Source organism: Symsagittifera roscoffensis, chromosome 5, assembly GCF_963678635.1.
Source record: "Symsagittifera roscoffensis chromosome 5, txSymRosc1.1, whole genome shotgun sequence".
NCBI lineage: Eukaryota > Metazoa > Xenacoelomorpha > Acoela > Convolutidae > Symsagittifera > Symsagittifera roscoffensis.
In genome coordinates this window covers 39992035-40006611 of record NC_087066.1, presented here as the reverse complement: position 1 = coordinate 40006611, position 14577 = coordinate 39992035, and the positions used below count along the sequence as shown (strand labels likewise).

Below are 14577 nucleotides of genomic sequence, written 5' to 3'. Positions count from 1 at the left end.
ATTTTTCAAAAACTTTTAAGTGCTTTAAAAGCAAGCAAGCTAATGCATGAATGACTCTTCGATACTTTTGACCAACTCAAACCACGCGAAAGAATCGTTTGTGAAAACTGTTGAAATCTATTTTTATAGCTGATGCCAATTTGTTTGCAATATCGTTTGGGGTTAATGAATCTGAATGAAGTTAATTAACCTACAACTGCTCTTTTCTAAGTCGGTTTTAAGTTTAATTTTAGTTTTGTTCAGTCGTGAAGAAAATTGACTTTGAGAGACTGCGGTTTTTCAAACACTTTGAAGTGATTTAAGAGTAGGCAAGATCCTCTGATATTTTTACTATTATGAATGTTATTTCGACAACGGCCAACTCAGAGAAAACAATGGTCGAATTTTTCTGGGCAGGAGAAATAATTATATTTCTGATATCCATCGCTTTTACTATCTCATTCAAATTATTGCAACACTTGACTCGAATTTGATCCACCATTTCATGAAATCGGTCTTCCTGACGTGCTCTTGTGACAGGCCACGCGCCTTTTAGGCCAAATGTAGTCAATATCATTTTTAGTTAATGATTCTGAAGGGAGTTAATTAACCTAAGACTGCTCTTTTCGACATTTTGTTTATCTTTACTTTTTGTTTTGCTCAGGCGTGAAGTGAAATTGACTTTGAGAGATAGATTGCGGTATTTTTCAAAAACAATGACGTGCTTTAAGAGTAGGCAGGATCCTCTGATTTTCCTACTATTATGAACCTTATTTCGACAACGGCCAACTCAGACAAAACAATAGTCGAAATTTTCTGGGTAGGATTAACAATTATATTCCTGATGTCCATCAGTTTTACCAACTCATTCGATTGATTGCAAAACTTGATCCACCATTTCATGAAATCACTCTTCTTGAGGTGCTCTTGTGGCAAGCCACGAGCATTTTAGGCACATTATAAGCGCACAAAAGGTATCTGAAACGAGTTCAGCTTTGCTGTGCAAGTTGAAAACAACTGTTTGACGATGTTTTTCAAATCAAAAATTAGACCGTTTTGATTGGAGGTCTCCAGATAAGTGTGGGTCATCGAAGAGCTTTGTAATATTTACATTACTTACGATGAGAAATGACGTATCAATTTTATAACAGCATATTTTTTATACGGAGGCGAGGCTGAGCTTTTCACTAATTGCAATATAAAAATGAGTGACTATGATTGATTAAAAGCAAATGAAAGACAAATCAAAAATTGAAACAAAAACCTTCAAAATCGTTTTTGTTAAATACAAGAAAGGACAAACATTTCCTGGAACAAAATAACTCGCACCACAAATAATTTTACAAAGAGCTTTCAAAAGGCTAAAAAGCAACCGAACATTTCTGCCGAGCATTTCCACAAACACAGGTCCCGACTGCAATCGAACTTCTGAGAATTTTTGCCCCAAGCAAGAGTGTTACCACTGCACCAAATACACAGAACCCTCCTGGAACTTATTTATAAAAAAAAAACTTCCAAAAGTTTTCAATAAACAAGAAAAAAACAATTTTAAAAAAATAGCTCAGAAAAATCGATTTCTTTGATTTCAATTACTCACCCAAAACCAAAATTAAAGTAAATTTCAATTCAAGTACAAGTTCAAATCGCCTAAGCTATAAGCAGGTTTGTCCATGCGTCAACTAAGCAGACAAAAAAGCTAACAGAAGTCCAAGAAAAAATTTGACGCGCGGACTATTTTCCGTTTAGAAAAAAACAGGTCCTGGCCGGTTTCGATCCATTGACAATTTTTTATATAGGCAGGTGCGTTAGCACTTCGCCACATGCTCGAATTAATGTCTGACTTTTCATTTCAGATGAACTACTCCGTAAATTATACTGAGGCAAAATAAAAAACGCCATGGTGTTCAGGCGTGAAGAAAATTGACTGTTAAAAGACAAACAAACAATGCGAAAAAATTGTTCTTAAAAAAATCAGAACAGTTAGTTTTCATAGCCAGTGGCAAATTGTTGGCAATATCCTTTGCGGTTAAAGAATCGGAAAGAAATATTTAACCCAAAACTGCTCTTTTTGACTTCAATTTTCAGTTTATCACTAATTGTCTCAAGTAAAATCAAAAAACCTAACAAGTGTTCAAAAAACCTAATAAACCTGAAAAGCTAGTATTTTTGACAATCAAATTGCTGAAAGTCACCAATATTACGAACAATTTAGCCTTAACTATGAAAAAAGTGTTTGCAATCAAATAAAAAAATATGATTTCAAATGAATTGATTATGGCAAATGCAAAAAATTTAGACTATTCGTAAAAAGTTAACTCTATTCGTTGTTTTTTTTTTGTGACTAGAAGTGAACAAACAGACGGAACAAAAAACTAGAAAAAAATCGTCCTTGAGCCCTGCTTGACATTTTTTTTCAAAAATAACTGCAACGTTTCTATGAACAAAATAACTATTACAATAATATATCAAACAGATTTCAAATTAGCTTGAAAATTGCTCAGATGACCAGAAAATACCCAGCTATGGCGATTAAATAGATAAAAAACGGGAAATTGACCTGCCGACCCATATTTTTTCAATCCAAAATTTTTCAGTTCCCAAAAAAATGATGGCCGGGTACGAGCCGTGGACCTTCGTAGTGCCAGGCATGGACATTTACTCCAGAAGCACCGTGCAAATTGAAACGCTGATTTTGAATTTATTAAAAATCAAGCCATCAAACGATTCTATTTAGAAAATGGTTTGTCTTAAAAATGTCTATCATCCAGTTTGATAACACTTGCTAATCGCATGAGTAATGACACAAAGCGAACAATTACACAGGCGAAGCTCAGCTTCGCGCAACTTTATTTCATCATACAAGTGACATGCAAGACAGACGAAAGCTAAGTGGAAACAAGTCAGAAACATATCGAACTAGCTCTATCAATATTTAAGTTTGTTTTAACTGATATTCATTTCGTGGAAAACATGAATAACAGGAAAACATGAGTAATATGAAGTATCAGTCTTAAAAAAGGATATTTTTAAGAGTAACTAAAGATGAACTCCACCGTAAATTATACTGAGCGGCAAGTTATAATACAGAGTCAAAGCGCAGCTTCGCATGATTTGCGATTAAAAAAACGCCATGATGTTCAGGCGTGAAGAAATTGACTTAAAGAAATTGCGGCATTTTCAAAAACTTTGAAGTGCTTTGAATAACCAGAAATCCGATCGGTCGACATTTATTTTTTCAAGCCGAAAACTTTCAGTTTCTAAAAACTGTTCTTGATCGGGTGCAAACTTTGGACCTTCGTAGGACCAGGCATGGACAATTTCTCCAGAACAAACGTGCAGTAGAAAAAATCTGAATTGGAATTTGTTAAACACCAAGCCATCAATTGATTCAAGGATTCTATTTTAAGTTGATTATTAAAAACTAGTCGCAGGAGTAATAACACAAAGCAAACTATTACATAGAGGCGAATCCGAGCTTCACGCAACTATATTTCATCACGCAAGTGACATCGCAAGCCAGACAAAAGCTAAGTTGAAAAGGTCAGAACTAGTTCTATCAAGTTTTACGTTTGTTATGAATGAAATTCATTTAGTGAAAAACATGAATAACAGAAAAACATGAGTAACATGAAGTATCAGTCTTATAAAAGGATATTTTTAGAAGTAACTAAAGATGAACTCCTCCGTAAAATATGCTGAGCGGCAAGTTATAACAGAGGCAAAGCGCGCAGCTTCGCATCATTTGCGATAAAAAAACGCCATGATTTTCAGGCATGAAGAAAATTGACTTTAAGAAATTGCGGCTTTTTCAAAAACTTTGAAGTGCTTCAAAAAACAGGACATCCGATCGGCCGACAATTATTTTTTCAAGCCAAAAACTTTCAGTTTTTAAAAACCTGTTCTTGAACAGGTGCAAACTTTGGACCTTCAAAAACCAGGCATGGACATTTTCTCTAGAACAAACATGCATTAAACAACCTGAATTGGAATTTGTGTAAAAGCAAGCCATCATTTGATTCAATGATTCTATTTTAAGTTGATTATGAAAAATTAGTCTCAAGAGTAATAACACAAAGCAAACTATTACATAGAGCCAAATCTGAGCTTCGCGCAACTCTATTTCATCACGCAAGTGACATCGCAAGCCAGACAAAAGCTAAGTTGAAAAAGGGTCAGAACTAGTTCTATCAAATTTAACATTTGTTTTGAATGAAATTCATTTAGTGCAAAACATGAATAACAGGAAAACATGAGTAATATGAAGTATCAGTCTTAAAAAAGAATATTTTTAGGAGTAACTAAAGATGAACTCCTCCGTAAAATATGCTGAGCGGCAATTTATAACACAGAGTCAAAGCGCAGCTTCGCATGATTTGCGATTAAAAAAACGCCATGATGTTCAGGCGTGAAGAAATTGCGGCATTTTCAAAAATTTTGAAGTGCTTTGAAAAACCAGAAATCCGATCGGTCGACATTTGTTTTTTCAAGCCGAAAACTTTCAGTTTCTAAAAACTGTTCTTGATCGGGTGCAAACTTTGGACCTTCGTAGGACCAGGCATGGACAATTTCTCCAGAACAAACGAGCAGTAGAATAATCTGAATTGGAATTTGTTAAACACCAAGCCATCAATTGATTCAAGGATTCTATTTTAAGTTGATTATTAAAAGTTAGTCGCAAGAGTAATAACACAAAGCAAACTATTACATAGAGGCAAATCTGAGCTTCGCGCAACTATATTTCATCAAGCAAGTGACATCGCAAGCCAGACAAAAGCTAAGTGGAAAAAAGTCCGAAATAGTTCTATCAAGTTCTACGTTTGTTTTGAATAAAATTCGTTTAGTGGAAAACATTAATAACAGGGAAACATAAGTAATATGAAGTATCAGTTTTAAAAAAGCATATTTATTACACTGAGGCGAAGCTGAGCTTCGCACTACTCGCAATAAAAAACAAGAAAGCCGCTAAATCAAAAAAATTTCGAAAAAACTGGATGTATAGATAAGGCTAGTTTTGAAACAAAAAAGGGCAAAGACATTAGAATGTGAAACTAGCAGCATCGAAAGAAAAGTGATCAAGTGGTAACAAAGCCGGAAATACCTCAGCAGAAACCCTCTACGCCGAATTTATTTTTAAATTATCAAGTCCCCACACTCTCAAACAAACAAACAAACACATACACACAAACCTTATTCATGCATCAAATGAAACAATATGCGGCCACTATGCCAATATAATAGTGGCCGAAACCTATTAAGCCGGAAAAAAAAACAAAAAAACAAAGCCGAAAAATTTTTTAGGACAAAAAAAAGTTATTAAGTCCCCCTAACCATCAAAACAAATACATATCTCGTGAAACGACGCAATATAAGGCCAATATTTTAATTTAATAAAGGCCGAAACCTATCAAGCCGAGAAAAAAGAAAACATCCCAAATCAAAAAACTTTAATACTAATAAGAAGTTATTAAGTCGCCCTCACCCTCAAAACACAGACACGCACACACAAACTTTTTCATCCATCGAAAGGCGCAATATGAACCGATATAATCTAGCCCGAAACTTATCAAGCCGACTAAAAAGCCGAAAAAACTGTTGTCATGAAAAACTTGATTTAATTCCCATTAAGGTTTTTAGCTTTTTGTGCGATCCAGAGGTGAGCATTAAATTTATGTTTCTCTTAAAACTACTCGAAATTAGGCCATTGAGCCAATATACAATAGGCCGAAGCCTATTTAGCCAAAAAAAGGACACAAAAACAAAAAAAAAACAAGTCGAGTTGGAAAAATCACAACCAAAACAGTAGGATTTGCTAAGAGGGCGAAGAGGTGAAGGAATCCATAAGTGAGTCCTATGGCCAAATTTGTTAACGGGAAAAATGTCTAGTACCCGATTGCAATACCCTTGCTTACCGCAAGAGTAAAAAAGCATCCGACCTTCAAAAACAAATTTTTGAGATATTTAAGCCGAATAAATTCAGCAGACACGATCGTCTAAAATTTCCGAAAAATTTTAGTTTGCAAAAAGCCACCGACTGGAATCAAACTCCCGGAATCTGCCACCCAAAGCATGGTAAACCACCACGCCAATTGAGCAGAAAGCTCCTTGAATTTGAATTTATAATGAAGCAAGTTAAGCACGCGTAACATTTTCACGTGCCAATTCTGTGAACAAAGTTATTTTGGGGGAAATTCTACTACCAGGTTGCAACAGCCTTGTTTATCGCAAGGGTAATATACTACGTTGAACAAGGTTTTGATCATCTAGCTTTACCCTCCGTTGTGTACCCACCTAATTTCTTTTTGTGGTTATCAAGAAAAATGTTATGAGATGCACAAATGAGGTCAGTTTCAAACTGTTCAGTTTCAAATGTGGTCACTTTGTTTCTCCAGTTCATATAAATATCTCCGCTATTTTCAATGATTTTCGGCCATTTAATTATAAATATCAAGTGTTGCTACTCATTTTCAAGGTATTTAAGAGCCAATTTGAGCGTTTGATTTCATCGGCACAACCTTCAACCAAGCTGCTTCAATCAGGCTTCCACGTGTCTAGATTAATTTTTGTCGAAACATTTGACGTCATTTAAATCAAATTTTCCAGTTTTTTGAAATTCTTCTACCCACACGGGGAATGTAAAGCAACGTGATATGTTTTGAGTCAGATAAAAGCACCATTTTAGCCAAGTATCGTACCAACTCAGATTGGAAAGATCTGAAAATTTAATTTGGATGATTAATTTGCCTTAAAGAAGTTGAGAAAAGCTGCAAACTCATCCTTCATGTAAATTACCAACATACAAGATGCCGAGAGCTAATTAAAGCAGCGTTTTTTACACAGAGGCGGAAGCTGAGCTTCGCACAAATTGCGATACAACTAGGTCTATCAAAATTAATGAAAATAGCTGTGAAAAAAATGCCCATACACTAGAATGCAAAATAAACATCGGAACAGAAGTTAGCAATCGATAACAAAGCTGAAAATACCTTAGCAGAGCCTCTTCATGTCAAAAAAACTCCCCTTTCTCTGTATGCACACACACACACACACAATTTTTGGCCCAACAAACGACGCAAAAGGAGACTACTAAACCGATTATAGAATCAGTCGAGAACTATCAAGGCAAAAAATGACAAAAATGGGAAAAAAATAACAAACCGAGTTAGTAAATGTTTTAACCAAAATAAACAGCAAATTTTGCATATGCCAGCTATTTAAAATGCCAAAAAGCTCGAAATTGTGTTGCAACAAAAAAAGTCCAGTAGATGAATGATTCCAGGATCCAGATGATTCGTCAACGAGAAAAAAAGTCGGATAGCCGATTTCAATACCCTTGGTGATCACAAGGGTCCAAAAATTGAATTTTACTTCATTTGAGCAAAATATACCAAGGTTTATTTTAAATCGAAGTTTTTTTAATGGGGAACTTTTGATATCCACTTGGAAGTATATTTAAAAGTGAGGTTAATTTAAATGAGGTTTACAACAAAAACGCCGGAAGCAATCATTAACCTAAGCCAGACTGCTCATAATAGAACGAAGCACTGCATGTTCTGTGTTTTATTGATTATTGCAAAAAATTTCCAATAAAAACATTGGGTTTTCAAAAAAAAGAAAAATCTTCGTTTTTTCAATTCCCCGCCCGTATGGGATAAGATGAATTCAAATTCTGGTAACGTATTAATGCGACCCAAATGCTTGCCAAAGTTCAAATTGGAATGAATACATTCGCCGCTTACGCGTGATAAGGACCGATATACCGTGGGTTAATTATCCCAAATTTGCGATTTTCAAGCAGCAGTAATTTTGCAAAAACTATTAAGGGTAAAATATCTTTTTTATGAGAGCTCAACGCAAAGCTGTCGTTTAAGTGGTATTAAAAATATCCGTTGAAACTCTTAGATGAAAAGTCAAAAAAAGATCCGAATAAAAAGTCCACCACGCATTAACATTCCGTCACTTTCTTTGATATAAGGAAGAGCAAGACGGAATTCCGATTGTCCTTTAATTGGTCTCGAATAGTTTTTGTCAAGACACTTCAAGAATGCCAATATCAAATATGAAGTGTTGAAATTTGGGTCATTATCGGGAATTTCGATGACTAAATAGCTCGCCTTATTTGAAATTACTCGATCTTTAACAAAAATGATTGCAGTTGTTGCTCTGTGAGCCCTCTTCACAGATTAGGGGGTCGTTTCCGACCAGTGCTTTGAAGAAATGATAAGATATTTGCGGGCGCATCCTGAAGTTGAAGTTCTGTTGGTTCGTGGCCTAGGTGTTGATGTCTTTCTTCTGTCCATCGTGGGCATTGAAGGAGGAAGTGCTCACTTGTTTCTTCGACTTCTTCGTTGCACTCAAGGCAGTTTGGGCTGTCTGCCTTCCCAAAACGATGGAGAGTTTGTTGGAGATATGGAAAACGGTTTAATCTCAGTTGGTGCAGAGTTATCTCGTCTTCTCTGGTTCTGTTCGTGTCGTGGGGGAGTGGTATGCCCTTTGTTGCCCTTCGGTGAAAATTTGTTTCTGGTGTTACTTGGTTGTAGTGTTCGGTTCTTAGTTCTTCTCTTTGTTGTTTCAGCTGTTCACGCACATCTTGGTTTGGTCCGATTCTGTCGAGTCTTTTCCTTGCTGTCCCTCGCCAATCTGGTCTCATACCGTCTTCTCCTTTCGACTTTAGTCTTGGTCTTCTTTCTCCCAGTCCTAGTCTGTGCAGGTAGTGGTCTTCTGGAAGTCTCTGGTACTTGTGAAGCAGTGTTGCTGCCTCCTCCTGAATCACCTGAGTTAAGGGTGGTAACCCGGCTTCGGCGCAAGTTTGGACTGCTGCGGAACCTCTTGGCGCTCCAGTAATCAACCTGGCCGCTTTGTTGTTGCATACTTCGAGTTTCGACAGATGTGTCTTGCTCAGAAAACTTCCCCAGACTCCGACGGCGTAAAGTCCTCCAGGTCTGGCGTAGCTTGTCCACAACTGTTTCAGCTCGACTCCTGTGAAGCCCCACTTTCTACCAGACAGCGCTTGTAAGATGTAAATGCGCTGATTGAGCTTCTTCTTCGCATAATCTGCTTGGAAGCCAAACCTCATCTGGCTGTCGAAGGTGACGCCCAACACGACAGGTCCTGGTTTCTTCACTCCGGTGTAAGGTGCTGTGATGTTGTCCAGCAGTACATCCGGTTGCGCTTTTCCTGCTGTCTCCCTTGGATCCAGGGAGACAATGAGCGCTTGCGTTTTGTCAACGCTGATCTCCATCTTGTTGTGTTTCGCCCAGTTTGTCACTGCGTCAAGGGCCGGTTGCATCTTTCCTGCTGCTTCTTCGGGAGTGTCTCCTTCGGTGCACAACGTGAAATCATCCGCAAACTGGTCCACCTCTGTGTCCGGGGCAGCCTCGAGGACAGTCTTGGGCAGGAGCGCTGTGGCGAGACAAAAGAGGAGAGGCGACAAGGGACTCCCCTGTGGTACACCCTGTTTAAACACTCTGTACTTACTGACCCTGTTGTTCCATTTCACCGCAGCCCTTCTATCACTCAAGAAGGCTTTGAGCCAGCGGATGCAACGGCTAGAGAGGCCCCTCTGCGCGAGATCTCTGAGAAGGCCACTTTTCCAGATACGGTCAAAAGCAGCTTTGAAATCGATCGCAACCATGAGTGTGCGTTTCTTCTGTTGTAGATTGTCCATGGCGGTCTGCGCAATGTTGGCAATGGCGTCGAGTGTCGATCGTTTAGTCTGAAAGCCTGACTGCTCTGCTCGTCAGGGATGACATGTTCTTCTTCTGCCCATTTTTTGAGTCTTCTGGTCACAAGAGCTTCGGCAGTCTTGGAGATGCTACTCAGCAGGGAGAATGGCCTGTAACTCTTCACCTCGGAGGCAGGTTTTTCCTTTTTCAGGATGGGGATAATCACCGACCTGCAGAGTCGATATCGTCCTTGCAGTACAAAATCAAAAGATGATGTCTCAAACAAAAAGTGAAAACTTGAAATTCTGTTGAAAAAATTGTACGCTGAAAATAACTTTTAAACACTTCAATGCAAATGTTATCAATAACAATGCCCTAACACAGAAGGACAAGAGATACATAAATTCCATTTATTGACAAAACAAACTTGATCAAAAAATCCAGATCTATAGGTTCCTAAATGTACTGAAAAACTTTGCTCAAAATCTTGCAACCAAACAAACAGCATATCCTAAAGAAACAATTGGCTATAAACATCAGCAGGAACTTTTGCCATAAATTAAGACCAAAATTTAAAAAATAATAATTGAGAAAAGAAATAAAAATTGAATAAAAAAAAAATAAAAAATTGAATGAACTAAAAAATTGAATGCTCAAATATGAACTTGATACGTAAGGTTAAGAGAACGCGACTACATCAATAAAAACAACAATAAAAAAGACAAATGCCCTTAAAGAAAATAGAAAATCACCAAACTTCTCAAAATTTCAGCCAGAAAAAAAAACACACTAATGAATCGCCGCATATCTTTGTTGACAAAACAGTCAAGACCAATTTGACCTGTTTTTCGAAACAAAATTTGACACAAGAAAAACAATACGCTTTACCATGAAGTTGAGTCAACTTCAAATAAAATTGATCAATCCTAAACGCACCAAAAACCTAAAACCAATTCCACGCACTTATCCTTTTAAAAAATAGATAAGACCCCTTGCGCCCGAAAAAACTGAAAATTGAATACAATTTTTTCAAGTGCAAATAAAATTTCTTTTCTAACAATTTTTACCCTCTGAGAGATTAAACAAAAGCACTGAAAAATCTACCAAAAATTACAAGGCCAGTAAGCCGGCAAAAATTGGGACAAAATCATTAATCTGACAAAAAATCTACCTATAAGTATCCAAGAAAATCCATAACAACAAAACTCGGTGCTGGCTTCAAGAATCAAACAAGGATTTTCCACATTGACGCACAAAACCATCTTAACAATTGAAAAAAAAAACATTGGTTCCAAGATCGGTTTGAAAATGAAAGAAATCAAAAACTGTCTTTCAGTGAAGTGCACAAAGGTTCGATTTATCTATGAAGGCAGTCGTTATAAATTCGGAAAATTAGTTATTTGTGACGACGAATTTATGGCAATCCTCAAATCAAGCGACAAGAACAGACAAACCCGTAAACAAAGTATTCGGAAAACTAATTTGACAAACAACAATGGCAAAAATATCTTATGCAAAAAATAAAGAATTTAAGCGATAATTTTTTCCCACATCCGCGCAATTGACAGAACTTTTGAAATGGCTAAAAATATGCAGGTAGGCTGATTCAAGATTAGTTTCTAATTGTTTTCAATTATTTAGATTCCGAATCACGACCAATAATGCTTTGATATAATACCACATTTGAACTCTTACGAGCTTTCCTTAAGGCAGTCAAATTGACTGAAAAAGAAACGAATCAGAAAACACCGCGAGTGGTCGAGAGTAAATCCTGATGTTCCACGACAAATGACATTGTTCTTATAATAAATGCCACGTTCACCGTACGTCTATCTAAGTAGTACAAGGTGAGTCACTTCCATCGACAGAGTTCATCATCATTGCCGCCTTATCCCGTTCAAACGGGGTCGGCGGGGCACTCCTGAATCTTCGAGCGCCAGAGTTTGACAGAGAAGTTCCATCGACATAGAATTCGCATAATTGCATATATTTAGACGAGCCAAACTAACTCGACTAGCGCATGACTCGCATCTACGGTGCTTCGAATAGATCGTTGAACGTTAAAAAATAGCCCCCTAAAACTTGTACAAAAACAGTGATATTCAAGTGACCCTAATTTAATGCAACCGTGAAGATAAACTGGGCTCATCTATCAGGAAGTTTTTTTCATAAAAACGCCATATCGCGAAAGCAAAATGATTTGAGCAGATTAAATAAGAGTGCAGATTTTCTATCCTATATTGTTCCCTGGTAGCTTCCCACCATAGGGTTAAGGACTTCAAGTTATATTACTTGTTTTTAAATCTACGTTTCTTTTTTTTTTGAAGTATTGAAAAAATCATGAGAAATGCCATATATCTAAAACAAAAAAAACGAACAGAAAAAATTATAGGCCCTGACAGTACCACCTGATTTGGACACTGATAGTAAAAGACTAATATGAGAAGTTTAAGATCGGTTAGTTTTTTATTTCAAGTGTTTTGAAACAAAAAAGGAAAAATCAGAAAAAGATCACATTTGCAGCGAAAACTGCAATCCTTGAGTGTACCCCGACAGCACACCAATACAGGGTTGAGAGTTTAAATTTCCGTTAATTTTTGTTTTATATCTATAAGCTTGAGAAAAAGAACATTTTGTTCGATCAATTGTGAAACAAAAATTTGATAGTTTTACCTTTCGAATATAGAAAAAGTGTAGAGTTAAAGCACTCGCCCTGCAACAGATTTTAAAACGCCGACTTGAGTAAAAACTTCAACGCTTTCAATCTTTTGGCCATTTAACAGACCAACATAGCGATGTGCATTTAAAATTTTTCCTGTTCTAGATAACTGATGATGGCAGTATTGCCGATAACGTTTTTATTTCAACATTGATCCAACATAGCGACGTCTTAAACATGTGCCAAGTGAAAATTTTCAAGCATTACAATATACGATATAGCTTAAACGCGCAAAAAATCTTTCGTTAAACATGCAAAAATTATACGTTCAAAAATCTCAAATATGTCAACATAGGGACTTCTTTAAACGCCAATTAAATAATGTATAGATAGATAGATGCATAGATGAATGGATGATTTTTTAACTTCTGGTGGTCGTTTTTTTGACAAGATTCTACACTCCTATTAATGGCATTACCTCAAAGTACTGTAAGAACAACTACGCAGGAACACTTGATACTTAAATTCAAAGAATGCTTAATGCTGTAACACCCACTTCAGTTGTGTAAGGAGTCAAAAAATTAGTTATACATTACACTTGCTCTGTGAAGCCCATTTTCCTCCAATTTTTTTTCCTCTAGCAGGTGATTAAGCAACTACCCGCCGAGAGCTCTTAAGCTTTCAAACCTACGGTATGTAACCTAATACAAAATGATAACTACTAAGGAATTTAATTCTAAAAACATATCAACTTTGAGTTATCAAATTATTTAGTAAAAACTACTTGAGTTTGGAGGTATTTGAAAACAGAACTCAAACGCCCCTTCGCATCTACGTGCCACGGGCCTGCAGCCATATTGAGATGCACATTTTTGGTACTTCAACCCAATAAATAAGTCTTATCTTGTGAACTACACTCTCAAAATTTCCAAGCAGTTATTGTAACAGATTGCAATCCAGTCGGGCTGAGATGAAGCCCATTGAACTTGATTGACCTCTCCGTCAGCTGTGTAGGCAAGAATGGGATCTTCGATGTTTCTCGGCATCTGTCCGACGTCCCAGATCAGCGCCTGATGATCATCAGCTGCTGTGCAAATATGAATCGAAGAATGGGGCGCCCAAGCTAGACCATTGATGCATGCTCTGTGGTTTTTCAACGTCGCGACAGGTGTTCCTGGAACCCTGATATCCAAAATGATCAGATCGGAACTGTCCATTGTCATAGTTCCGATGTAGTTGTGATCCATCTTGTTGAAAGCAAGTCTAAGCAGCGGATTGTGTGCGCTGTCTTCATATATAATGGTTGAGTGCTCTAAATGCCGCAGATCAAACAACCGGACACTACCATCCGCGCCAACAGACGCAAAAATGTCTCGACCACTTCCAATTTTGCTGAAAGCTATGTCGTACACTTCTTTGTCATGTGCAATCAGTTGAGTTCTCACGTGACCTGTGAGCGCAGCTGAATGTTTGCCAATTACCTGTTTAGTTTCCAAGTTCCAAATTGTACAGGTTGTGTCGATGCTAGAAGTCCCAATCAGATTCGGATCCGTTTCATTCCAATCGAAAGATGTCAGGGGAGCGCAAAAATCGGAGTTTTTATTATTGTTCAATAAACATTCGCTTTTCACTGATGTAGCATCATCTCGCTCTGAACACTTCCAAATTCTCAAATAGTCGCCTGACGTCGCAAGAATATCTGGGTGCGCAGAACCCTCGTCTGGAATCCACATTATTTTCGTCGTTGGATATGGGTGATCAAAAGTCACCAAAGTTTTGAACTCTGATGTAGCTTCATCGAGTTGAACTATGTATACTTTATTTGCATATTCTTCTATAAATGATCCAAGGGCAAGTCGGAACTTCTTGTCTGGTCTATTACTCCAGTTCATACTGAAGAGGGCCAGAGGTGCCTCATACTTGTAGATTTCCTTTCTCTTCACGGTGTCGTTGTCTGCTGAGGTCATTTTAAAAACTGAAAAGAACAGCTATATATCTAGCAAAAAGTATCGTGAGGCGCAAATGAGTACAAAAATTCTTCATATCATTTGAGCTCAACATTATTTTTATCGATGTTTCATTACTTTTACGCGGCTTTCAATAAGCGGATTTTAGCAAAAGAAGAGTACAGGCCGGAAACTTAGCTACTTATCACTGCTATTGAAAGAAAATCTAGCCAATGAACAGTGAGAAAAGTGTCAATCGACTCAAAAAACCAAAAAAAAAATCAAACAATTTTTCCGTGAATATTTTTTGGCGCGAAGCTCAATGATTGAC

At 37.2% G+C, this 14577-nt stretch overlaps 2 protein-coding genes across 3 annotated transcripts in view; both read right to left on the bottom strand.

Annotated features, from left to right (window-relative positions):
* The window catches only part of LOC134845453 (phospholipase DDHD1-like), a 332903-nt gene that overhangs the window by 100447 nt on the left and 217879 nt on the right, over positions 1-14577 (bottom strand). The window lies entirely within an intron of this gene.
* Positions 13054-14271, bottom strand: LOC134845992 (DDB1- and CUL4-associated factor 7-like). Its single transcript, XM_063863143.1, has one exon. It carries the CDS (start codon positions 14265-14267, stop codon positions 13212-13214), a length of 1056 nt encoding a protein of 351 aa, XP_063719213.1. The 5' UTR covers positions 14268-14271; the 3' UTR covers positions 13054-13211.